Source organism: Nuphar pumila, chromosome 1, assembly GCF_984573655.1.
Source record: "Nuphar pumila chromosome 1, dmNupPumi1.hap1.1, whole genome shotgun sequence".
In the NCBI taxonomy this organism is placed as follows: domain Eukaryota; kingdom Viridiplantae; phylum Streptophyta; class Magnoliopsida; order Nymphaeales; family Nymphaeaceae; genus Nuphar; species Nuphar pumila.
The window spans coordinates 167,716,609-167,744,318 of record NC_143249.1 but is presented as its reverse complement, the minus strand read 5'-3'; the positions used below and the strand labels follow the sequence as shown (position 1 = coordinate 167,744,318).

The 27,710-nt window shown below is 40.7% G+C and overlaps 2 protein-coding genes across 3 annotated transcripts; one reads left to right on the top strand and one right to left on the bottom strand.

Moving 5' to 3' along the window:
- The first annotated feature begins 21,494 nt into the window (after window positions 1-21,494).
- Window positions 21,495-24,532, top strand: LOC149851221 (large ribosomal subunit protein uL30y-like). 2 transcript variants are annotated; one of them, XM_089999278.1, is made up of 7 exons: window positions 21,495-21,628; window positions 21,957-22,142; window positions 22,241-22,338; window positions 22,883-22,940; window positions 23,026-23,105; window positions 23,926-24,028; window positions 24,103-24,532. In XM_089999278.1, the coding sequence occupies exons 2-7, from the start codon at window positions 21,957-21,959 to the stop codon at window positions 24,316-24,318; spliced, it is 741 nt and encodes a 246-aa protein (XP_089855404.1). In that variant the 5' UTR covers window positions 21,495-21,628; the 3' UTR covers window positions 24,319-24,532. The 2 variants fall into 2 exon arrangements, with proteins under 2 accessions (XP_089855404.1, XP_089855410.1); XM_089999284.1 differs by having other exon boundaries at window positions 21,590-21,628; window positions 21,934-22,142.
- A 2,158-nt stretch (window positions 24,533-26,690) lies between these two features.
- LOC149851220 (methionyl-tRNA synthetase) lies at window positions 26,691-27,176 on the bottom strand. The gene has a single exon (XM_089999295.1). The coding sequence runs from the start codon at window positions 27,119-27,121 to the stop codon at window positions 26,912-26,914; it is 210 nt and encodes a 69-aa protein (XP_089855421.1). The 5' UTR covers window positions 27,122-27,176; the 3' UTR covers window positions 26,691-26,911.
- Between the last annotated feature and the right edge of the window lie 534 nt (window positions 27,177-27,710).

Here is a 27,710-nt window from a genome sequence, read left to right as displayed (position 1 = left end):
TTTATCAGTGATTTGAATAAGCATCGAACTTGCACACACTCACCACTATTAAATTAAATGGATGGAGCAAGGTATATAATGCTCAAATAGGTCATAGTAGAATTTAAATGGTTTTATGTGAGTTGGGTAAGAATTTGAATAGTCATCCTAACCACACAGTTAGAGGTGAGGTCCTGTTCTATAAAGAACAAATCTACTTGTCGTTGGTGAGTGATGTGGTCCAGAGAATCTTTTGCACGAGGTGCATAATGCTCTGAGTGGAGGACACAAAGGTGTGTCCAACAATTACCAGAGGTTGAAGGCCTTATTTTATTGACTAGACATAAAGAAATATATCCACGAGTATATGTGTAAATGCTTGGTCTGTCAGGCCAATAAATACGAGACAATGAAATTGTAAAGACACATTTTTCATACTTATATTCAAGCTTATTCTTTGAATAATCTCTCAAACAATAAAAGTAGCCACATTCAAAAAAATGCATGAACTTATAATCAGGTGTCTCATTAGAAAACACTTTTATAGGAGTTTTGAAAGACAACACCTTAGTAGGTGTTTTGTTTATGAGAAAAATAATAGTGCTGAAAGCATATGTGTAAAACATTTGCTTGAGCCATTAAGGACAATCCTATGTCAACTATGTATCGATGCATGTGCTCCATACTACCATTTTATTGGTGTGTGTGAGGGCAAGTAATTCTATGGTTGATCCCATTATCATGTAAAAATTTGAACACATATTGGTATTCTCTTACCAGCCTCTTAAAACTTTGAAAAACATTAAAACTTAAGACTTTTGTTTGAGCAAATAAAACCAAACATATTTAGAGAACCCATCAACAAAAGTAACATAATAGAGATATCCATTCTTACTAATAACAAGTGTAGAAGCCCAAACATCATAATAAACATTGTCAAAAGGTTCACTTATATTTCTAAACGACAATTCAATAGTTAAAAAATGACTTGCATTTCTGATAAGCCTCAAGGGACTGACATCTATGTACCAAAACGCATGTCTGCAAGACAACATGGTAGCCACCTTCAGCCAGAAGAGCCATGTCCTAGACTTGATGGTGCCAAATGCATTCAATGAATTAGATGCAAATTTGGATTTGGAAAACCAATATGATAGACCAAATTACTCTGCACCATTGACCTAATCAGAGATCTACTTTGGTAATGTACTTGGATATCAGAACTAGATTGGACAATATGGCTCATAGTGTAAGTTAAAAGCCAGGTTCCACAATTGGACCAATCATATCTGAGAGTTTTCCATTCTAATCCTCCGAAAGTGACCTGGGAAGAATACTTGCAATGATGCATCAACTAGTTGACCTAAGAGGTACTCATACCACTGCCACTCATGACAAAGTCAGAGAGCTCGGTCTAAGAACTGCTTCCAATCCTTTTTCATTCTGCATTAGGCCCAACATGCTTTTTGTTGATTCTCTCATTCATCATAGTCTTGGTTGGCTATTTTTTTCTTGCTCGGGATTATTCTCCAAATGAGTGTAGCCCAAGTGATTGGCAAAGGATCCGACTTTTGGTCTGACACTTGGTCCAACTCCTTCTAACATCCGTGCATTCATTTGCATAGGTGGATAAGGTTCAAGTCATCCAAGCCCTGTGGTCCGATATTCCAGATATGTCAAGTTGTTCTCTGAGTTTTCAGATAAACTTGACTCATATCCTTTATTTCTTACTGACTCCAAGCACTTGATTGTGCAGTCCAAGTATGACTCTCATTCTAGGGTTGTGGAGTCCTCATTGAACTGTGTTTGGATCTCTTTTTTCATTTATCATAATCTACCTCTACCAGAGCTTGATGCCCTGGATGGTTGCTTTAGTGATGTGTAACCAAGAATAAAAGTAAATTATGTGCTAGCTTCTGATATTCAAAGATTAAGGTATATTCTTGGTAGAGAAGTTTAACAACTCGCCTCTTTTTATGAACAAAAGAACATTCATACCTCCGTGCATAAGCAAAACTCTGGGCATTTACTTTCACCACATCTTCCACTGCATGGCATGTACCCTGCACAACATACATATATGTGGCAAATGTCAACAATGAAGTAAAAAATAATGCAGGGAAAATAGCAAATTTTTTTAACATGAGCAAAAGTAGGTACTTGGACATATCATTATATAGAGCTCTTTTGTGAAGCAAGTATGATACACATTGACCACTAAACAAAGAAAGTATTATATTAGATTCTCATAAAGAAAAGAAAAAATCCAGTTCCTCAAAAGTGAGAACCAAGTGTAAATGCATTGTATGTAATCATAAGGGGTCTTGGGTTAGAATCCCACTACAACCATGATGTTGAACCATCCTAGCAGATCAGTGAACTTGGTGGCGAGATCATCCATTGAATCCCCAAATCTAGTGGCAACTGACACTCACTTGGATAGCAATCCTGACCTCTTTTTCTAAGAACCCATATTATTGGAGTACCAGAGTCTCAAGAGAAACTAAGGAACCCAAAGATGAATCAAATGGAAGGTTCTCGTGACTCCGCTTTAAACCAAACTCTCTCTCCAATGAGGCAAGTATCTGAGGCATCCACAAATACTATTTCTATAGATTGACTTGCTATCTAGATATGGATATCAAGATCCAAGCCGAAGATGAGGAATGAGTCAAAGAGTAGAGAGCACAATTCACTGCAAAGACAACAACCTAAAATCACATCTGATGAGAATTTGATTGAATGAAGAAGGAAAACAAGGAGATCTCTCTTCCCCCTCAGGATCCAAATGACCCTTGGATGAACTAGTGATTCCCAGAGCTCGGAGATCCTTATGTCACCTACTTGGAGAATCAAGGATGGAGCTGAGAGCACATGCTCAGGATGTGTCTGAATCTAGAAGAACTTCAGATACCAGTGGAGGCCATTAGATGAAAACAATGATTATGTCTCAAATAATATAGAAGGTTGACTCACCAATACATACCTTTTGAGGAACCATTGTTTGGTAGATTTGTCCACCAAGTCTCTTACAAGAGGTGATGAAGAAATTTACCAAAGCCCTTTGATTCAGAGTAGGTCGACTTCAGACTACAGGACCTTTTTCAAGTGAATATGAATATAATTTACGTTCAGCCAAAGAGGTTTCAGATAATTCTTAGAAGGACAAAACCTACCCTATGGATTGCAACTCTAGTACCTGAGGAAACATCAATATCAGAAAACATCAAAGCAGGTTATATGTCCCCCCCCCCCCCCGAACAGGGCAGTTAGCTACATCTCATGATCGGGGGTCCCAAAGAGCACCACGTATGTAAGCATGTGTGTCTCGTATCCCCATGTTTGTCACCATTAATTAGCGTTGGAGTTTGATGCGATTGCAAAGACTTAAGTACCCTCTCCTCCATTGGTGCAAAAAAAAATGACGGTTCTTGAAAAGGAGTGGTTGTAAAGACTTAAGTGCCCCAAAGATGATTATTTAAGACCCAGTCTCTGCACTGCAGGATTATCCGAGAAAGAAATCTCCCCTGGAGGAGGCCATGAACATCAACCCTCTTACTCTCTCTCTCTCCCTTCTATTTCTGCTTCTGTGCACATCCATTAGAAGATCATACATTGATCCATCAAGCACCGACTGACCTGCACATTGACTGTTGTGGAGCCTGATTCAAAGTTTTTACCCTTACAGGAGGAGGGTTTGGGGGCTCATCCCAGCGTGGGTAGCATCATTCAACTCTCACTCTCTCTCTCTCTCCTTTCTATTTCTGCTTCTGTGCACATCCATTAGAAGATCATACATTGCTCCATCAAGCACCGACTGACCTGCACATTTACTGTTGTGGAGCCTGATTCAAAGTTTTTACCCTTACAGAAGGAGGGTCTGGGGGCTCCTCCCAGCGTGGGTAGCATCATTCAACTTGAAGAGTTGTGGAGTCTTATTTAGAGTTTTTACCCTTACAGAAAGGGGGGTCTGAGAGCTCCTCCCAGTGTGGGTAGCATCATTCAACTTGAAGAGTTATGGAGTCTGATTCAGAGCTTTTACCCTTACAGAAGGGGGGTCTGAGGGCTCCTCCCAGCGTGTTCATGGCCTTTTGCCCTTACAGAAGGGGGGATTTACATTTCGTAGAACACCCGTCACCGAAACGACGGCTCTGCTGAGACCTCCTCGCTAGGGAGAGAAAGACGACGTGGTGGAGCTTTTGCTGGCCATCCTCAGCGCGACTGCACCGACTGGGTTGCTGTCGAGGAGGAGGGCGAGAACGGTGACTCTTAGCTTGGGCAATCTTTCTTTTGATGATTGTGGTTGTAATATATCGTTGAAGTTAAAATGGGGAATGAAATGACAATAGAAATTATTGAAAATTTACAGAAATAAATTAGACTCAATAACAAAGACACCACTTTTTACGGATTTGGAATATGACCTCCGGTTAGGGAGATATGGCTCTGACAAGTTGGTCCTAATTTGTGGAAGACACTACAAATCGCTATAGCGATTTGCGGAAGACACTACAAATCGCTATAGCGATTTGTGAATCGCTATAGCGATTTGTGAATCGCTATAGCGATTTGCGAAAGACACTACAAATCGCTATAGCGATTTGCGAATCGCTATAGCGATTTGCGGAAGACACTACAAATCGCTATAGCGATTTACGGAAGACACTACAAATCGCTATAGCGTTTCGCGATTTACGGAAGACACTACAAATACTACAAATTATTGTAGGAAAGCCCGATAATACTATAAATCATTGTTGGAAGGATCCGTGCCGGGGGGGGAGCCCCCGGACCCCCCTCCTGTAAGGGCAAAAACTCTAAATCAGGCACATAAGTAGAGAGAAAAGAGAGAGAGAGTGAGAGGGTTGGTGTTCATGGCCTTCTTCAGGAGGAACCCTTTACCTCCCTTGATTTCTTCTCTACAGAGAGAGAGGGTTTTACAGTGTTTTACGAAGAAGGAAGAAGAAGAAGAAGATGACGATGGAGCAATGTAGGATCGTCTGTTGGATGTGCACAGAAGTAGAGAGAGAAGGGAGAGAGAGTGAGAGGGTTGATGTTCATGGCCTTCTCCAGGAAGAACTCTTTGTTTCCCTTGATTTCTTCTCTAGAGAGAGAAAGGGTTTTACAGTGTTTTACAGAGAAAGAAGAAGAAGACATGTTTGTCCTTTTTTTGAATAGAAAAAGAAGAAGACTTTGAAGAGTCAACATCATCCTCGACTTTCTGGATGGAGGACATGTTTGTCCTTTTTTTCAACTATTTGTTTTTTCTTTTTTGAATGAAGGGCATTTTTGTCATTTTTTCAAACTATCACTTTATGAGAAGAATAACAATAAAGGGTACTTAAGTCTTTGCAACAACACCAGAGTCTGATGCAAAGTTATGTCAACATACACGGGAATACGAGCCCCATGTGCATGAATACGTGGCGCTCATTCGATCCCCCGAACACGGACGTGGGATTCAGTGAATCATCGGGGGCGAACATACACAACCCTCTCAGAAAACATAGTAGATAACATGGTTATAGACTCGGATATTAAAACCTTAGAAATGGATTCTCTATTCTTTAGTATTTCTTTTGATGCAGGTTCTCCTTTTGTATCTGGATACTCCACCAAGGCGTCTATGGGCCCAATCAAGAATTGGGTAGCCATACCCAACCCTCAGGTAAGTGATTATGATCCTGGCTTTGTACCATATCATTTAAAAAATCAAAAAAATTAGAAAATTGAAAATCCCCAAAATATGTCCATTCTCTTGTCATGATTTATCACTACCTCTTACTCATTTTAGAACCTCCTATTGTTTGAGGATGAGAATAAGAAAGTTTGCATCAAACCTCATCTTTTCGTCAATGTTTCAACTCCTTGTTAAAAAAACCAAAAAAATATAAATATTTCAAAATTATAAAAAATTAAAAATTAGAAAAATCAGACACAATCCAATTGAAACCAGATTTGTATTGGCATTGGATGGAGCAGAGTAAGAAGACTCAAACCAACGACCTTAGACAGATTGGGCATAGAGCGAAGCAGATCAACAAAGGTAGACCTAGATCCAAAGAGGGCCGGCTAGCCCTAGTGGGGCCCACCTAGGTGTCAACCTCCCTTTGGGAGAGGCCTAGATGGTTGTGAAAGGGGAGTTAAGAGGGGAGGATGAGGTGTTACCTAGGGCCCTAGAAGGTGTTATCTAAAAAGTCACTTAGATTTTTTCAATTTTATTTATGAAATCTTGTAAAGGCTGATAACTTTATGAGCCCCCTTGAGCTTACGAATAGAGGCTCCATTTTGTAGTTGTATATGAAAATTTTGAATAAAATAGAGCTAAAGCTCTCTCTCTCTCTCTCCAATTTGTCTATCTCTCTTTGGACATGATTTTCTCTTCTATTCTCTTTCCTTGGCCCCTAGACCTTTGTCTAATCGGGTCCCTCTCTTGATGTTGCTGCGAGTTCCTCCCCTTGACTTGTCTTTCTTTCAGTAGAGTCCAGACCTTACTCTAGCATGGTGACTAATCCCTAATGGATTTGTTCATCGCAAGAGGACCAAGGCTCAGTTCGGTGAACTCAAAGCTTACCAGATGTAGTCGTGCTTTCTCTACTGTACTAGCCCAACCTAGTTGTGTCAACCTTTATAGACCCTATCCAACAAGCCTACCTAAGTCTAGTAAGTGGTCCCAACCGTTGGTCTTAAACCCAGCCCATCTAAGAACTCTCCAAAATCATGTGAACCCTGTTAGGCTCGATTTTAGCCTTCTAATAAATGCAGAAACTGGACCAACTTTAAACAATTTTTTCTCCCTAACCAAAACGAGTTTGGTTCTCAAATTTGAAGCATGTCTCCAACACCTACCCAAAAAAGTTTAAAATTTTCACTATCCCAATTAGGGGAAATAATTTTTGCACCAAAACCTGTTTTAGCCTAAACTCAATCCAGACCCAGTCTGTCCCCATTTCCTGTTCCCTATTCTCGAACTCATAAAACCCAAACACTATAGAGTTAAACCCTCAAATTTTAACCAGACCTTCCTAGACGTGTCTAGATCAATCCCTGAAAATTTGGGGGTTTTCTTTTTAGCCATTTAAGAGATCTGAATTTTTTTAATAAAACCTGTCAGAACCCAACTGAACCTATTTTCTTTTTAGCCTATTTTAACCTATCCAAATTTGCTTTTAGATCTGGTCAGAATCCCCTGGGCCTGGAACGTATAAACGTGATATTAGAGAAAACCTGGTTTACCCTCATGTCTCCTAAGAAGGGTAACGAGAATCCTCCAGAGATGAATCTTGAGTTCATCCAAAAGTTTATCGAGGAATCACACACAAGGATAGACAATATCTAAACTACCATAACTAATCTCAATGTCGAGGTCCAAGCCCTTCGTGAGAGATGCAGCAAGTCCTTACAATCTTGCAAATGCAGAACCAATTTCAGTTCATGGATGGTGGTGGCGGAGAACATGAAGACGAGCACGAAGATCAGGGAGAGGACGAAGCACAAGATTTTATTCTTGGGCGATACTGAGAGGATCGACATGGCAATTCGAGGATGCATAACTCTTCAATTGCCTCATTCCCATGACTAATCAAAAAAATTTCCTATATTCTCGAGAAAAGAGTTGCATGAATGGTTGTATAAATCCAAGCAGTACTTTATAACCTAAGGTATATTAATAAAAAATAGACTAGGGTGCATGGTAGCTCACCTCGATGGTGAGGCTATTCATTGGTATCATTGGTGCGAACAACATGGGACCCTAACTTGGTATGAGTTTGAGTGAAAAATGTTCAAACGGTTTGGACAATCTCCCTACGTGAACCACAACGCAGAGATGAAGAACCTCATGCAAAAGGGGTTGGTCCAGAAATATCAAAAGGATTTTGAGGATCTTTGATAGGAGCTTTTGTGGGAGGACTTTAGGACTAAATACAGGTCAAATTAATGTCCTTAGACCCGCAAACCCTCGAACAATGATATGTAAAGGCATGGATAATTGAAGAGCGGTTAAAGAAATCGACCTATGTGAAGAGGCCCAATCAACCCCTTGACGGGTACAATAATAAAAAACCGACTAGAGATGTTAGACCCAAATCCAAATCGGGTCCCAATGTGTGAACCGAGTTTATTTTCAAAGTCCAAATGACAAATCGTAGGAGAAGAGGCCTTTATTATAACTGTGATAAGAAATGGGTCTCAAGTCATAAATGTAAGACCCTAAAAATATCCATGGTCACATAAGACGAGTAAGAAAGTGAACAAGAGTAAGATGATGTGGTAAGTGAGACCGAGCAAAGTCATGTTATCTCATTTCATGCCTTGGCAGGAATCTTCACTTCAAACTCTATGTGTGTTTGTGGTCGTTGGCACAAGGAGAGTGTTGATTGACACGAGATCAACACATGACTTTGTTCGGGAAGATCTTGTGCAGACCATGGGCTGCCCGACCAAAGACCAACTAATGTTTGATGTCATGGTGGGAGACATAAGCCACCTAAAATTCTTGTATGTGTGCTTGGAGGTGGAGTTGGATCTCCAAAGATCCAAGTTCTTTGTGAACCTCTATGTGCTACCCATGAAGGAGGCATACATGGTCTTTGATATGAGTTGACTTAGGACCTTAGGCATGGTACAATAGAATTTTAGTTACATGAAAATGTACTTCGAACTCATAGGAGGAAAAGATTTGTCTTAAGGGTCATACACCTAAGAGAGGTATAGGAGGATCAGAAGACGCTCTCCAAGTTTTTAAAGACTCAATGTTCTCTCAGTTGTGACTTGCAAAATGTAGAGAGAAGTGTGTAAGGTGCAGCATGAGAGCGAGCAAATCTGCAAAGTTAAGAAGGCTCTCAAAGAGGATCCAAATAGCCACCCGCACCACCAACTTAAAGGGGATTTGATCTTCTACAAGGAGTGATTCTTGCTCTCAAGCGATGCAAAGATCATCCTAGATTTCTTACATCACTACGACTCAACTTCTATGGGTGGTCATGAAGGGGCTTATAAAACCCAACAATGCATCAAAGAAAAGTTCTATTGGCCAAAGATAAAGGAACAAGTAATGAAGTTTGTTCGGGAGTGCCTTATGTGCCAAGCCAATAAGTATGAAGCAACCAAACCCGCTAGATACTTGTATCTCTTGCCTATTTCGGATAGAGCATAGTCTGATATATAAATGGACTTCGTAGAGACCTTACCTCCTTATAACCGAAAGAAAGTCATTTATGTAGTTGTAGATAGGCTAACCAAGTTTTTCCACTTCATGGCCCTACCCCAAAAGTATTCCACCGAGACCATTGTCAAAACCTTCAACCAAAACATCGACAAGCTCTATGGAATGCCAAAATCGTGACCGAGACTCCTTTTTCACAAGTCACTTTTAAAAAAATACTTCAACATATTAGATATCAAAATAAAATTTAGCACAACCCATAACCCACAAACTGATGGCCAAACCGAGGTTGTAAAATGCACCGTTAAAACCTATCTTCGATGCTTTACCCAAGAAAAACTCAAAACCTGGACCGACTACCTTCTGTGAGCTTAATAGTCCTACATCTCTTATCACTCTTTTATTAGAAAGACCCCTTGTAAAGCCTTATATGGGCAAACCCCACCCAAAACCATGGGTCAGCCAAGTCCATCGAAGTTGATCAACAATTGAGGCAAAGGAATGTAGTCTTGCAAGAATTGGAGGAGAATTTAGCTAATGCACAAAATCAGATGAAGCAAATTTATGATAGGAAAAGTAATGACCAAGAATTTCAACCAAGAGATTAGGAATGACTCAAGTAAAGAGCCAAAGGGAAAGCTCAAATTAAGGGGAGGAACCATAAGCTTTCCCCATGATACCTTGGGTCATACCAATTGATTGAGCATATCAGACTAGCAACTTACAAACTTCGGCTACCTTCTACTACACAAGTCCACCCCATGTTCCATGTGTCCAAGTTGAAGGCACATCATAGAAATTGCCCTGAGGAAAGCATGGCCACACCAAAGGTCATTAGTCCCAAGATCCCAATATAGACTCTCAAAAGCCAAAAATTATGGATCAATGATCGGAGAGTTAAGAATCACTTAGTGAAATATAGCAATGAAGGAAAACTGACTTGAGATTTTAACTATATTCTCAGAAACCGATATCCAAGCTTATTGCCTAACAGACTAGGCAATGTCCAAGGAGGAGGGGATGATACAGATCCAATTAAAACTAGATCCGTATTGGCATTGGATGAAGAAGATCAAGAAGAGATCCAAACCAATGATCTTTGATGGATCAGACATAGAGCATAGCAGATCAACAAAGATAGATCTAGATCCAAGGAGGGGGTGGTTGGCCCTAGTGGGGCCCACCTAGGTGTCAACCTCCCTTTGGGAGAGGCCTAGACGACTGTGCAAAGGGTGATAGCTTTATAAGCCCGCTTGAGCCTATAAATAGAAGCCCTATTTTGTATATGTATATGAAAATTTTGAATAAAATAGAGCTAAATCACTCCCTCACTCCAATTTGTCTTTCTCTTTTTGGATATGACCCTCTCTTCTATTCTCTTTCCTTGGCCCTTAGGCCTTTGTCTAATAGGGTCTCTCTCTTGTCCTCGCTGCAAGTCCCTCCCCTTGACTTGTCTCTCTTTCAGTAAAGTCCAGACTAGCATGGTGACTGATCCTTGGTGGATATGTTCATCGCAAGAGGACCAAGGCTGCAGCTAAGACCCTTCTTCACTAAGGTGTGCAAGGCCCAGTTTGATGGGCTCAAAGCTTACCAGATGCAATCATACTTTCTCTATTGTATCAACCCAATTCAGCCATGTCAACCTCCGTAGACCCTTCCCAGCAAGCCTACCTAAGTCCAGTAAGTGGACACAACCTTTGGCCTTAACACCAACCCATCCAAGAACTCTCCTAAACTGTGTGAACTTTGTTAAGCTTGGTTTCAACCTACTGATAAATGCAAAAACTGAACCGACTTTGAACAATTGTTTCTCCTTAACCACAGTGAGTTTGGTTCTCAAATCATCTCCTAAGCCTATCTAGCAAAAATTAGATTTTTCACCATCCCAATTAGGTGAAATAATTTTTGCACTAAAACTTGTTTTATTCTAAACCCAATCTGTCCCTATTTCCTATTCCCTATTCCAAAACTCATAAAACCCAAACCCTATGGAGTTAAACCTAAAATGTTAACCAGACCTTCATAAACATGTGGGGAGGGAGCCCGCGCGCTTGGGGACACCAGGGCACCTTCCACATGCAGATCCTTCTGTCCTGGTGCCCCGTGAAGATCTTCTTCCCAGTGATGATGATGGCCTTCATCAGCCTGCTGCTGGACTTGAACCCCCAAACTCCTGCTGGTTCTTCTAGATCTGGATGTTCTTGTTGTTCGACCCGGTGTATAGCAGCTCCCCGGACGCTGTCGGCGAGAAGATGTGGCCTTCCTCGCAAAAAAATGACCCCATGAGTCCGTTCACTTGGTTGCACGCTTCCTCAGAGAAGGAAAAACCCCCACCGATCGATGGAGCTCGATGCACCGCCAGAGATGCTATTGGAAGTGGAAACAGAGGACAACGATGGAATATCTGGGGCAGTCCACCGCCCCGGCAAGAGGGCAATGTCAGCGCCCTTGAGAGAAAAGGATGAAAGAGGGTTGAAGAAGCACTGATAGAACGATGGGAGCGCTGAGACAATGATGGACAAGGTGTCACTGGTGGAACCAACTTCCAAAGAGGGTGCCAATAGTCTACTACCTCTACAGGAACCAACATCTCGAACACCCATCGGATGGGCCTGCACCGTATCTCCTGGACGGTTGCCGAATCTCACGGTGAAGGCGGCGGCTAGGGCAACGATTGTCATCCCCGTTCCCCCCTTTGAGTACTTCTCTCTGGTTTCCCCTTTTAGTAAAAGAGGGAAAACCCTAAGGGTCTCTCTTTTGTGAAAGAGGGTAATAAAAAAAAAGGTAGTTTTATACAGCTGGTTACAATGTATGGCCTATGAGAATGAGGTTTTAGGCTCAAATTTTATTGTTGGCAGTCCTAAACTCAAGTCGAGCTTAAACAGGTTAGGCTTAGCTCGTTCAGTTTTGAGAGAAGTGAGATTGCTCAGAACAAGGGCATTTTTTTTTTGAAAATTTCAGAAAGAGGCCCTCTATGGATATTATTTGAAACATAGTTGCTATTTATGTTTGGTTCATAGCAGTTGTTGGACTTTCTAAAAAATTCAAAAAGTCTCCAAAGTTTTTTTATTTAACTCTTCTTTTTTTTGATATTATGTTTTAGTGTTCTAGATTGTTGATTTTATCCAAAATTGTTTCTAACCTTTCTGATTTTGCTGAAAAGTGCTTTTGGTTAGCAGAATACCTCCCAGAGCATTATCCAGACAGGTTTGAATATGGATTGGGTCAAGCTATTCAGGTAGCTTCTTATAAACTTGGTTGGATCCAGTAAATTTTTTTGGACTCAGTTATGATTTACTTTATATCTCTATCTTGATATTTTTGGATCCAGAAATATTGTGTCTACATTTGTTTTTATATATACATTAATATTGTGTTCATATTAATATCTAGATCTAGTATGGTTTGTATTGATCCAATTTTTTTTATATAGATCAAGTTTAATTGTAAGATCTATTAAGTATAATGTTTGGGTCAAGAGTGGATCTGATCAATATTGGATCAGATGCTTGGATTTGGTAAGGTGACATAGATATAGTGTGATCGAGTAAAGCGTATTAGATCTGGTTGAACATATACGGATCTGGATAGATCAAATTGATTGAGTGTAGGTCCAATTGAATTAGTTTTGGATCTAGAAAATACTATTGGATCTTTTTTAACTTGAACGAATCTAGTGTTTGGTCCAGATGCCCAGATATAGGATATGGATATAGATTTGATTCAGTTTTTGTGATGAATCCAGGAAAGTATAATGCCTAGATATGGGATATGGATCTAGATTTGATCCAATTTTTTATGATGGATTTAGGAAAGTATAATGCCCGAATATGAGACATGGATCAATATTTGATTCAGAGTTTACATTGAATCTGGATAGTATCAGGCCAAATATTTGGGCCTAATAATGATATATGTTTTGTATGAGTTTTTGTGACCCAAATAAATCCAGATGAGAAGAATGCTGAATGTTAAATATGGATGTATTTGCATTTGAAACATATGGTTATGGATATGGATTTGGATTATGGTCAAATCTTGTGTGATCAGTTATAGTTTAATTCATAAAGGCTATAAATGTGTCTATCTTTCTTTAGAAAAAAACTCATTCTTGATGACATGTTTTTGATGAGGAAACATTACCTTTTGTAAATTCTACTCTTTTATTTAAGAGTAACAATGCTTAAGTTGAATCTGCCACCTTGTTTTATTGAGAAACAATTAGCTTTAATCTTCTTCTCTCATAAGAATATCTATGCTGAAAATGAGTGGTGATTATGGAATACATTCTGTTGATAAAGATATCTCTTATATAAATGATACTAGACAAGAAAATATTTGTGTAGGGGACATACAACAAAATATTATTGAAAATATTGTAGTACAGGAAAGTGATGCAGGAAGCGTTGAAAATGAAAGAGAACAAGAAGGCTTGCTTAAAACTATGCAAATTGAGAATGACAATAATGCAAGTACAACTGAACATGAGTGACGACAACAATTTATTGTTGAAAATACACATATTGAATATGATACATGCATGAGACATACTAATGTAGGTAATTCACATAGTGAAGAACATGACTCTAGAAGTCAACATTCTTTCCAAGATGAAGTCCAAGGTCAAAATAGATCTATGATTACATAAGGTATGCAAGGTTTCTTTAAGCCAAACTCGAAATGTGCTATGATTTATAAACAAGAATAGTTTATTCCCAAAGAACCAAAGTTCATAAAGGTTGTGCTTGCTCACCTACAGTAGAAAGTGGCTATGGATGAAGAGATGAGAGCTTTAAAAGCTAATAATACTTGGGAACTTGTTTCCAAAGATACTAAATCAAATGTCAGTGGGTAAAAATGGGTCTACAAAACAAAACTTAAATCTGATGAAACTTTCGATCGTTTAAAAGCATGATTTGTTGCAAGTGGTTGAAGGTATAGTTTTTTAAAAAGCCTTTAATCTCATTGTTAAACCAGTTAGTATTTGGGTTGTTCTCGATATTGCTACCGTTAAAAAATAGGAAATTAGACACTTAAACGTCAAAAATGCTTTTCTTTATGGATTTCTAAAAAAAAAGTTTTTATGAAACAACCACCTAGATATAAAGACCAAAAACATCGATATTGGGATTGCAATTTAAAAAAAGACTTTGCACGGACTTAAGCAAGCTTCACAAGCATAGTTTAATAAACTTAGTATCTTTTTATTAGAATATGGGTTTTATTGTAGTATTATTGATCCATCGATGTTTGTTTATCGTGAAAAAAATATTATTATCATTTTACTTGTTTATGTCAATAATATTATTATCATGGAGAATAATCCTAAGGTTATAGAGAATTTTATTTTAAAGTTCAACCATGAATTTGCTATGAAAGACTGTGATACATTCATTATTTTATGAGAATAGATGTTCAACATGCTAGAGATGGTCTTTTACTTTGTCAATCTTATTAAATATGTAAATGACCTTCTTGAACATGCCCAAATGCAAGATTGTAAACCTATTTTTGAACCTATGGCCTCAAATATTTTTCAAGAAGGAAAAAATAATGGTAAATTTCAAGATCCCATGCATTACAAAAGTTTTGTTGGTACATTATAATATTTCACCACAATGTGACTTGAATTATCTTTTTGTATAAATTATGTTAGTTAGTTTATGCATGATCCTACTATAGCACATTATAAAGTGGTCAAGCGCATTTTGTAATATGTAAAAGGTATGACCGACTTTGGGATGAAAATCTATGCTAAGAGTATTCTCAATTTGTATGCCTTCTCTAATGTTGATTGGGCAGAATGCAATATTACCAGATTATCCACTATTAGATTATGCACTTTTCTTGGTAGTATCTATATATCCTAGAGCGCTAAGAAGTAGCACATTGTGGTTACGTCCAGTGTTGAAGCTGAATAATGTTCAATGACTTCAAAAGTCGTTGAACTCACTTGGATCTCTTTCATTTTAAGAGATTTTGGATTCCTCTAAAAAATTTACTTGTCTTATTTCGTAATAATATAAGCGCTCTTTATATGACTGTTAATCTTGTTTTTCATAGCAAGACTAAGCATATTCAGATTGACTTCCATTATGTTATAGAGAAAGTGCCACATAAAGCTCTTGTTACTCAATTCGTTCCTTCTCACCTTCATATTTAGATTGACTTAAAGATCCCATGTATTACAGAAGTCTTGTTGACACATTACAATAATTCACCACGACAAGACCTGAATTATCTTTTAGCGTAAATTATGTTAGTCAGTTTAGCGCATTTTGTGATATGCTTTGGGATGAAAATCCATTCTAAGAATACTCTTGATTTGTATGCCTTCTCTAATGTTAATTGGGTATTATGCAATATTAGCATATGCTCTACCACTGAATTCTGTACTTTTTTTTTAGTAATTGTATATCCTGGAGTGCTAAGAAGTAGCACAATATGGCCACGTTCGTGTTGAAGCTGAATATCGTTCAATGGCTTCAACAACCGCTGAACTCACTTGCATGATGCATCTCTTTCATTTTAAGAGATCTTGAGATTCCTCTAAAACATTTGTCAGTCTTATTTTGTGATAATATAAGCTTTCTTTATATGACTGTTAATCTTGTTTTTCATAGCAGGACTAAGCATATTCACATTGATTTCTATTATGTTAGAGAGAAAGTGGCGCAAAAAGCTCTTGTTACTCAATTTGTTCTTTCTCACCTTCAAATTGCAGATATTTCTCACTAAACCTCTTTCCAAAGTTCAATATCCGTCTTTAAGAAACAAACTTAGCATTTGCTCTCGACTAAGTTTACAAGCGAATAATGAAATTCAAGATAAGCAGGATTTGATTTTCCATACAAACAACCAAGATCTGACCCATACCAAGCAGAAAATGGTAAGAAACCATACAATTAAACAATTTGGAGGATTAGGTGACAACTGAAAAGATAAGGAACCATCATTCAGGTAAGGAAGATTTAGCCAAAAACGTTTTGGAAGGTGAGAAGGATCCAAAACCATTCATAATAAGGAAGCAAGATAATATGTAAGTGAGGAGGATTTGGGATCAGCCTTGAATCAATGCAATCCAATGCAATCCCAAATAGTCTATGATAAGGAATCAAGATAATATCAAGTCAATCGTTGTTGTGCCAACAATTGTAAGTTTCGATCAGGGTAATCTTAAACCTATGGTAAGAATAAATCAGAAGAAGGCAAGTGATGAGGATGAGCAACACATGGAAAGGAAGATGAATTGAAAACAAAGAAGAAAAACAGAAGGTCGACTAAGGCTCATTACCAAATTATTCAAAATATTTTTTCTTTCTATATTCTTTTCTTCTTATCTTCGTGTAACTTGTAGCTTGATTCCTTCTTCTTTTCTCTCCCAATGTCTCTTACTTTTGTTGTTGCATTGCTCTCTCTCTCTCTGGCATTTATTATATTTAAAAGCAACCCTAAGAGTGTCACGGGCTAATTTTCGCTCAATAAGCCCATGCGGCGCAACGGTCCTCCTTGCCGTCACAAGCCTTCTAATCGCTATCTCATAGCCACTTTTGCCACGGACATGGAATAGCTCGCAACCTGTAGCACGCTAGACTAGCCAATATGGCCCTGTGCTCTACCCTGTAGCACGCTAGACTAACGGCCACAAGCCACCCACCAACACTTTCAATATACTGAATCAGAATATTGGCCCTGTGCGCTACCCCGCGCACAGCTGCCTAGCGGAAGCTCTTCAAGCGCATCTTCAAATGCGTTCCATGTTATCAATGCCACTTTGTGCATAGTCGTCCCATACCAACTAAGCACTTCCGAGAAGGGCACCAACCTGCCTTAGCTTGGCATGCCATGGTGCACATCGCAGCTCCATGCGCAAGCCAATTGAAACCTCGCCACTGAAGGATCCAAGTCTTTCGACCCCCAGTCCGAAGACCAGTTGATGATTTCATGCCATAGCGAAGAGCACCACCCAAACTCATTCGCTGGCGCATAGGCTCTCTCTTGCCTAGCCCCGAGTATCTTTACTCGGTTGGAATCACCTAGTGTGACTCCTGGGGGAATTACTCCTAACCCACACGCACCCCCGTGCATCCAATCGCCTCGCGTGGGACTTCCGCAAGTTGAGAGGTTCTTTAGCACTCTCCAAAGGCAACACCCTCTGGTCCGCTGGCACTGCTTAGCCAAACAACGCTCCACGTCTGTGCCGCCATACAACGATGCACTAACGACGATATCGTTGCCTATCGCATGCCATGCTACCACCGCACGTCACCGATCAAGCTGACGCATACCACGCATTCTTACGCTCAATGCATTTTCCACTCAGTAGAGTTCCGCACTGCTCATGCCCCATTCCAAACTCGGCCCGGGACATGCTCCCCCACCCAAGCCATTATACGTCCTCGATAATGTTGGTGTAGGTAAGAACGCAGTTAGCTTGATCTGCCAGTTCCCTTTTGTGTTAACTTTTGACTAACTTCTTTTTCTTCCAACTCAACTTGTTCTGGTGTCCATCCACCATCTCCACAATCTTAAATATGCCAAGTCACATACCTTAGCGCATCTCTGATCGCTTAGACAACAGTTTTCCGCTTTCTCGCAACGAGCATTCCATGCTCGTGGAACCCCAGTGTAGTTCCAACTCAAGCAGGGCATTCTTGCCTGCACGACAAGCTTGTCGTCATGAAGCTCATGGCTGGGTTGCCTTCCAACCCCAGCAAGGGCACTTTGAGCCCTTTGTGATCCTCTCAGAGAAAGATGACCACCAATGTTTCCCGCAGAGATCTCTATCCCTTTAGGACAACATTTACGGTTTTCCAATGATCCATCTACGTCCTCAAGTGGGAAATGCTTTGCTGGAGCATTAACCCAATGTGATCCTTCAGAGTGTCTTCGTGGCACTCGTCCTCCTCACATAGGCACCTTCGGCCCAATGCTGCTGCGTCTTCCTCACATAGGCACCTTCGGCCCAATGCTGTTGCTCCCCTCCTGAAACCCGCATGCTGCAACTCTCTTCTAGAGTCAGCAGAGAATTTCCGCAGGGATCAACGATCCAAGAACAAGAACTCTTTCCGCACACACACTTCTCAGAGAACTTTCAATTTAAGAGATCGAACCGACGAGCATCTTTGCTCAACGTGGGCACTCTGCTAACCCACAAACTTGGAAAAGAGCACAAGTTTTATCAAGTCTTTCCGACCCAAAGGTGCAAATCCTTCCAGCCGAATCCAACGTGCATTCTCCACATGCACAAGGCAAACGCTACGCTCCACCTGTGAGCCTAACACACAACTGGTGAGAATCTTTTTGATTTATTTGTGTTTCCTTAGCCAGCAACTGAACAGCAACCTTACGCTTCAGAATATCGTGGTAACGATGTCCCATACCATCCAACCACTACTTTACTTCAACGATTCGATTCACCAATCTTCAGTTACGCAATTTTGCATCGCAAGAATAAACCATCTTTGTTCCTTTCAGTGTCGCACATGAATAACAAGGTCTCCGTGAACCTTTTCTTTTTTAGTGTATCTTGCTCAAGATATCGATCTGCTCTGATGTCAATTGTCACGGGCTAATTTTCGCTCAATAAGCCCATGTGGCGCAACGGTCCTCCTTGCCGTCACAAGCCTTCTAATCGCTATCTCATAGCCATTTTTGCCACGGACATGGAATAGCTCGCAACCTGTAGCACGCTAGACTAGCCAATATGGCCCTGTGCGCTACCCTGTAGCACGCTAGACTAACGGCCACAAGCCACCCACCAACACTTTCAATGTACTGAATCAGAATATTGGCCCTGTGCGCTACCCCGCGCACAGCTGCCTAGCGGAAGCTCTTCAAGCGCATCTTCAAATGCGTTCCATGTTATCAATGCCACTTTGTGCATAGTCGTCCCATACCAACTAAGCACTTCCGAGAAGGGCACCAACCTGCCTTAGCTTGGCATGCCATGGTGCACATCGCAGATCCATGCGCAAGCCAGTTGAAACCTCGCCACTGAAGGATCCAAGTCTTTCGACCCCCAGTCCGAAGACCAGTTGATGATTTCATGCCATAGCGAAGAGCACCACCCAAACTCATTCGCTGGCGCATAGGCTCTCTCTTGCCTAGCCCCGAGTATCTTTACTCGGTTGGAATCACCTAGTGTGACTCCTGGGGGAATTACTCCTAACCCACACGCACCCCCGTGCGTCCAATCGCCTCGCGTGGGACTTCCGCAAGTTGAGAGGTTCTTTAGCACTCTCCAAAGGCAACACCCTCTGGTCCGCTGGCACTGCTTAGTCAAACAACGCTCCACGTCTGTGCTGCCATACAGCGATGCACTAACGACGATATTGTTGCCTATCGCATGCCATGCTACCACCGCACGTCAGTGATCAAGCTGACGCATACCGCGTGTTCTTACGCTCGATGCATTTTCCACTCAGTAGAGTTCCGCACTGCTCATGCCCCATTCCAATCTCGGCCCGGGACAAAGAGGGGTGTTTGTTTTATGCAGACTCTCTTTTATAAGAAATAAAAAAAAAAAGAAACTTTCTTAGAAAGGAAGAACAAAGACGTCAATGAAAAATAACTGGTGGGACCTTACATATGTGAGAAAGCACCTTACCTCCAAAATGACCCTTTCAAGAGGAAGAGGCTTCCTTCGGTGTGAGTATAACAAACACCCCCTAGGAGCATGGGGCATGAGAAAACAACTCTTTTTATTTTCAACGAGGAAACAACCCTCATTTGCTTTGGTTTGCTCATTTGTCACCAAAATCAGCATCGCAACGGGACCTTCGTGATACTGATTCATATGCTTCCAATTTCCAAGTCACGTTTGATTCGGGATTGTATGGTGGGAAAAGCAAATGTACTCAAGGAATGCTTCACCGATCGCTGCGTCTGCTCAATCTAACTCCATGAATGTATTCAGTCAGTGTAGTGTGTTTGTTGCGGATCATACATTAGATGATGCTGTTTGGATCATGCACAACTAGGGGTGGCAATCGGGTTGGGTTGGTGGGTCGACCCGGCGAGTTGGTGGGTCAGCATACCTCAACCCAAACCCGACCCATTTATTAAATGGGTCGGCTGTGGCAATCACGAACCTGACCCGTTTATTAAACGAGTAACCCGACACAACCCGCCAACCCGTTTATAAACAAGTTGGGTTGGGTAAATGGGATGGCGGGTTGACCCTCCAGCCTAACCCGTTTATTAAATGGGTCAGCCGGGATGGTGGGTTGGCATACCCCTAACATGAACTTGACCCGTTTAATAAACGAGTTAGGCGGGTTGACCCGTTTATTAAATAGGTTAGTTTAAGCCCAACCCGAGCTTGCCTAAGAGGCAGGTTGGCAGGTCGTGTCAGGTTTTGCCACCCCTATGCACAACTCATGTGTAGGGATGGCAGTGGACCAGAGGAAAGTGGGGCCCCGCCCCGCCTCACCCCATTTGGACCGGGGATGAAGGGTATGAAACGGGGATGGAGGCGGGGGCGAAGGTTAAAATCCATCCCCGTTCGGGGATGGACGTGCACTTTTCCCCGTCCCGCCCTGACCACTTTTCCCCGCAATATCCCCGCCCTGCCCCGCCTCATCCCCGTTTGAACCGGGGATGGAGGACATGAAACGGGTATGAAGGCGGGGATGGAGGATAAAATCTTGAGGCGGGGCGGGGGGTGGAGACCTTGTCCCCCGCCCCGGCCCGCCCCACTGCCATCCCTACTCATGTGAATCGTTCTGAATCAGCCAAAAAATAATTTAAAAAATACATTTAAGTACATTTTTTATATTTATTAAAAAGAGCCGATTCAGGTGTGAAGCTTATCCATTTTCTGTGGATACTATTTGTATCAGCGACCGATACGTATCGATACTGACGACATTGGTCTCAACATCAATTGGTGCAAAAAAAACAAGCACATGCTCCTATCTAGCTCGAACACTCCAGACCAGGTCTAGACTAGGGATTCCACTATGAGATATGGGCCAGAACCAGGTCCGTAACTGGATCTCAGTTGCAAATATCAGACGCAGTTTCAACCCGAGCATGATCAGACCGGAATCTGGATCTGATTGCAAAAGTAAGATCCAATTAATAATCGGATCTGGACGCGGTATTGGATTTTTCATCTGAATACAAGTCCTACCGTGGCTAAGATCTGAATCTGACTAGAATTCTTATCCGAATACATGTAAATTTCAGATTTTAATCTAGTCGGATCTGGATTCGGTGTTAACTGATTCCATCCGACTCCTAATCTTAGGTGGGACTCTGTATTGTCTACATCCGACCCGTTTACATGGATAACTAGCTAGCTTGGACCAACTTTGTTCGTCGTTCAGATAAACGGCAAGCAACAATCCCCAGAGTACAGTCGCAATCAAAACCGTCCATCCACCTAGAGGGCGCAGGGGATATACCCCGTGCCTACCCGCTACACTCGTTCTGCTGCGCAGAGGGGAGCCGAGCGACGAAAACCCTAACGCCGATCAGGTAAAACCCCAACTTCTCTCTCTCTCTCATTGGTTCTTTCTGCATCAGAACTAAGAGAACCCTAAATCCCTAATGTTTTTGTTCGTCTCTTTCTATAGCTACCAAAACGGTTCTTTTTTTCTTGATCTGTAGGAGTTACGGCCATCTTTGATTTAATTGATCGATTTGATCCTTTCTTACGATTTTTTCGTGTTGATTTACGAAGAAGTGATCGATTTAGGTTTTTTTTTTGTTTAGACGAAGAATTCTGAGATCGATTTCTTTTGTTTCTGCTCGAAAATATACGTCTTTGGTGTGATGTTTAGGGTTTAAGAGATCGGTTGTGCAGATGGGCGAGGACGAGAAGAATGCAGTCGCCGTCGTTCCGGAGTCCGTACTGAAGAAGGGGAAGAGGCTCGAGGAATGGAATCTGGCGAAGAAGCAAGAGATCGAAGCCAGGAGGAAGAAGACCGCCGAGAACAGGAAGTTGATCTTCAAGAGGGCACAGGCGTATGCGAAAGAGTACGAGGATAATGTGAGATGCCGATTTCCTGGATCGCTTTGTTTCCTTGAACTGATTCTGCCCTTGCTTAGCTAATGATGAGTGATACTGGTGGATTTTTTCGATTGCAGGATAAAGAACTCATTAGGTTGAAGCGCGAGGCCAAATTGAAGGGGGGATTTTACGTAAACCCGGAAGCGAAGTTGCTGTTTATCATACGTATTAGAGGGTGCGGTTTTTGGACTTTACATTGCAGATACTTCTGTTCTAGATTCATTTTACTTTCTACTTTCAATAGTTTTAATTGATTCTTTATAAGTTTGGATTGCTTATGGATGGTTCTGCATGCAAACCGTTTTGTTTCAGACCATTTTATTTGCCAATATCAATAATTGGTAAATACGAAAAGATATCTTATGAATGCACTGAAGCTCTTTTTATCCAAGTGAACTCACTGAATGCTTTGGTAGTTAAAGACTTGAAGTCCAAAAAAATTGGCAGTGGAAAGTACAATTTTCGGTGATACCTCAGTATGGGTGAAACTAGTTGTCTATTTAGTGGAACATAATAAGCAGTGGGTGCGTTAAATATGCAAGCTGATGGGTTGAATATTTTGGAGTTTTATTCCTTCACCAAAGCGGCCTCAAAAAAGTTACAGAAGTTGCCATCAATAATTGGAAATATGTTTGCTGCCCACATTTTATTATGTTCTTCAAGTTTATGTAATGTTCTAGTCGTGTTTTATGTGTTTTCATCTTATGTTTTTGCCACAGTATCAATGCTATGCATCCCAAGACCAGGACGATTTTGCAGTTGCTGCGTCTGCGACAGGTATTTGAATTTTCCATCTCACCTCTCTTTTTGGTACAATGTAATTTTTGTATGTGAAGGATAACGTTGTGTTTCTTTCCTGTAGATATTCAATGGTGTTTTCCTCAAGGTGAACAAAGCTACAATGAATATGTTGCACAAGGTTGAGCCTTATGTGACATATGGGTATGTTTCTGTGTACCTAGCTATGCATATGATGGATGCATTGCATATATTACATATGCTTATGATAAAGGCAAAGTGATATTGCACTTGTCTATTCTCATGGAATTTGCAATATGACATTACTCATGGAAATCATGTTAACGATTATGATAAGTACACTTTGACATAGAGAATGGAATGCTTATGCTTGACACAAAAACATTATGTCATAATGTCTATGCACAGGCCGAGTGTCATATGATAACTCTTGTTTGAATTATGCTAAATACAAATTGCCTATGAAATATTAAGGCTATGCGAAAAATGAAAGATGCATATGACATGAGGTTATACTTACTTGCATAAGTAGCATATGATGCATAGAAGTATGTAATCATGATGTTCATGTTTTTCACATAAATTATTGCCTCTCAAATTGGCTATGATGCCTTCTCAAAATGATATACATAGCTGTTTTAAAAGTACATCTATTTGCATTTGAATATTATGCTATGACATGACACATTGAGGCATGTATGAACATCATTGGACTTGTATGTGGTTATGAACTCTGAAATGCATTATACTCTAATGAGGGGCTGGGTGGGTTGTAACCCCACATCGTGAGAGGAAGTCTCACTTCATATGCAAACATTCACACATTTAAGATTTTTGTTGTTGCCTTCATCGGCGAGGTGCTCACTTTGGCTAAAGGTGCTAGAGCACATGAATTTGGTTGGGCAAAACCATGTCATGACATGTATACTAACATGAGGGCAGTAAGTAATATGAAGTGTAAAATCTTCAGATATTGTTTATTTATGTCGTTCATGTTCTGCAGATACCCTAATTTGAAGAGTGTGAAAGAGTTGATTTACAAGAGAGGTTATGGGAAATTAAATAATCAGCGGATTGCATTGACAGATAACTCCATTGTGGAGCAGGTACGCTTTAGCTGTTTCCCCCCTAGTCTTTGTCATCTTTGTATCTGAAGCTTCTTTTTGTTTATTAATAACAGGCCTTGGGTAAGTTTGGGATAATCTGTGTTGAAGATCTGATTCATGAGATTATGACCGTGGGCCCCCATTTCAAGGAAGCAAACAACTTTTTATGGCCATTTAAGCTTAGTGCTCCATCTGGTGGTCTGAAGAAGAAGAGAAATCACTATGTGGAGGGAGGTGATGCTGGTAACCGTGAAGATAAGATCAATGAGCTGATTAGGAGGATGAACTAGAAAATTTTTCTCCTGCCTTGATTTCCTCTTGGGTTTTGAATCACTGTTTCTTTTTAAGTCTAGTATCATTTTTTTGGTTGCGCGATTTGCATTTGTTTTGATGCTATAACTAAATGCAAAACCATTCTATGAAGTGTTGTTCTTAGTTCCTTAAATGATAGAGGCATAAATATTCTGAATATGGGAATATGAGCCTGGTAACTAGTTTATCCAAGCTTGTTCATCTTGATTTTTTATTTTCATTTTTTGTACCATGTTCATATATTACTTGGTTTGTTAGGACGAGGGCTGAGAATATTGTATTAGCTATCATTTTCAACCGATTTTTGCTTTGAGGTTTACTTTACCATATTTGGTTTACGATGATTTAATAACCTAGTTGTCATATGAAGTGATGGCAAGATTGTTCAAGTTGTCATTTGATTCTGTTGATAGGTATCATCTAGGAAAGGGTGCTTGTTCTAACTAGTTATTCTTACTGATTTTCCCATACTCCCATCACCTTAGGGAGCGGTATTGTTGCCCATTATGTTGTGGATTGACCGTGAGGAAGAGATTTACCAGTTATAGTGAATCCAGCACATCTAATTTCCTAAGCGATGAAGAATTATGTGTGGTACTAGTTGTAGCTAGCAGGATAATGCTATTACTATTTAGGCTACATATCATTTGGAAACTTATCGAGAGCACCTGGATTAGCCTCAGGAATGCTGTTGATTCTTAGACTGTTTACTTAGATTTTGATTAACACCATTTTAGAATGCTTGGTTTGTTTAACCTTTGGGAAGCTGTGGTGGAATTGGCTTCCTTGCCCATTTATGTTTGATAAGTTGGGTATGTCGGCAACCAATGCATGTTGAAGGAAGAAACCATGGCTGGAACTCTGAATCGTAGCATTTAATTATCTTGAAGGAAATGCACCTGTTCCTTTCAAGTGCTTGAAACTTATGTGTGCATCGTATTTTCTCAGTGTGTTTCAGATTTTTTGTGTTCATGTGAATTCTAGGGTGTGTACAGAGATACTCCAATTTAATCTCCTTTTCTGTCTATTTGCAGTCTTAGTGGGAAATTAACAACCATATCATCTCCTTGTGTCCTTTAGCTGTCCACGTAAACAGTATTTTTCCAGGATCGGTTCCTTTTATATGGTTGAAGCTTATGCTTCATGTGTGTTTCATCAGATTTTTATGTTAAAAGTGAATTCAAGGTTATGTCACTGTGTCTTGTCTCCTTTAATGCTATTAGGCTGGAAATTGCATCAGAATAGCATGTCCATGTGTCCTTTAGCTTTTGCCCATGTGACACTCATGGGTGATGCTAGTGATTAGTTATAGCCTGCTTTTAGCACCTATTGAGGCAGCAACCTCTGGGTAGAGGACATTTACAATGGTCAATGGGAAATTGGAAATATGTTCATGTAGTTGAGACGGGAGCTTCTGCAAGCTTGCTCACGTAACGTTCATTTTGGATTTCCTGACATGTTGATCTTTTGCAATTGTATTTTCTCTTGGCAGTTCATTTTGGATCTGTGTGAGGTTCCCATTTATTCATACATTTAAACCAATGTTATGGGAATCGAATTGTACATATTTAACTATTCTTTAGAACCTGAGAAACCGTGCAGCAGTACCATGGGAAAAATCTTAAATACTTTAGCTGCACCGAAGATTACCAGGGAGCGAGTAAATAACGCATCTGTGGGGAGGATTAAGTTCCTAAAACCATGTAATTCTTTCAGGTCAATTGAATATGTAATCGTTGTCCACGAACCTGCCACATGAAATTCAGCACGAACTGCACCATTAGTCCACGACCCAATTTTTGTCCACCATTAGCTTACACCACAACTTTGCTGACCCTCAGCAGGGACCAAGGCCTACCGCCACCACTGTCGCCATCAGCACTATTCAGTGTATTCACTACCACCACCTTGCCTGCAACCAAAAAGGATCCAGTCCTTTGACATAGATCGTAGCCGTCCAAGCATCTGGACGGTTAAATGTGGACCAATCCTAGCCGTTGATTGGATGGCTAGGAATGAACGTAGGATGGAACCCATGTATCCGTACTCGCCTCCACCTGGTCCCGGCAGCTTAGCCATAGTGGTGATATGATCGCACACTGAAAGGGATTTGTGTTTGAGACCTAGATCCCCATCATGGTATTTGGATCAACCCTAGCTATTCGGTCACAGGGTTTTGTAAATTTGGATTACACAGGCATAGGCAGTTGCTACGAGTACTTCAATCTTGTGCAATGGTTACCGAATCAGTATGTAAAGCTAAGTGCCTTAACATAAATCTAGTGCTCATTTTGACAGTACAACAGAATATATATATATATATAGAGAGAGAGAGAGAGAGAGAGAGAGCTTATTATGTACTCCAAAATCTGTATATCCATATATGAGGAAACCTGTATACAACCTCAAGAATTAGAAGCGCATGGTAGGCTTCTATATCCAAAACCTGTATATGCATATGGGGAAACGAAAAAGGGGTATTCTAAATTCTAAGCCTTCCACTTGGAAGGCAAAGAAACGCCTGATCTACTTACCACCTTACGAAACTCCTTTACTACCAATTATGAAGGGTCAGCTAGAGGGATAAATGACTAGCCTCCTTCGGCAGAGGTTGCAGAAATACTTCCTGCGCGTCTTGGAGTAGAAGGGCAGGAAGCAGAGCCTCCACTCGCTCTCCACGTCGGCATAGCTAACCAGACCACTGCAGTAGGGGCAAGATCCGGGGGCTACCTGGCTCCCCAGCACCCTGTCTTCCTGATCGCATGTGAAAACCAAGCACATGATGCCCGACCCTCTCCTCTTCTCTTCTTCCTCTCCCTCTCCCTCACGCGTTCTTTGCCTGCAAGCAAAACTAAAGAAAAAAAGGGGGTTTTGATTCCCAAAGCAGAAAAAGAAAGCAAACGAAAACGAAGAAGTCGGTGGCGAAGAGATTTAGCCAAACGGGGTATTTATAAAGGTGTGAAACGTGTCGCTTTCTCGCCCCCACCATTTATGCTTTTTCTTTTCTGACGAAAAGTCTCTTCCAATCGTCAGAAACGCGTTTTTCTCCAGTATTTTCCAGGTTATTCATTCCAAAAGGTTTCTAGAAGGAAGGAGAACGAAGCAAGAGTTTGTGAATTCTAATGGAAAATATCGGATCGAGCTGCGCGTGTATTTTGTGATAAAAGCAAACAGAATCAAAAGGATTTTGTCAGCGAAGATGGCAATCTTATCTTCGAGAGTGAAGTTGCAAAAATAAGTTCCCTTGTGCTGCCACCTGTATGTTACCAAAGGTTTTCAATCCAAAACCAGATTTGCCTTTGTATTTAATACAGTGTATACTCTCGTTAGGGCTGCTAATGGATATGATATGGTCGGATCGGATATTCGA

Excerpts from the sequence above, each read along its gene's own strand:
- LOC149851221 (XM_089999278.1), top strand. The coding sequence starts at position 21,957 with ATGGGCGAGGACGAGAAGAATGCAGTCGCCGTCGTTCCGGAGTCCGTA. Across the intron at positions 22,941-23,025 it reads AGTTGCTGCGTCTGCGACAG|ATATTCAATGGTGTTTTCCT; the intron begins GTATTTGAATTT and ends TCTTTCCTGTAG. Across the intron at positions 24,029-24,102 it reads ATAACTCCATTGTGGAGCAG|GCCTTGGGTAAGTTTGGGAT; the intron begins GTACGCTTTAGC and ends TATTAATAACAG.
- LOC149851220 (XM_089999295.1), bottom strand. The coding sequence starts at position 27,121 with ATGTGCTTGGTTTTCACATGCGATCAGGAAGACAGGGTGCTGGGGAGC.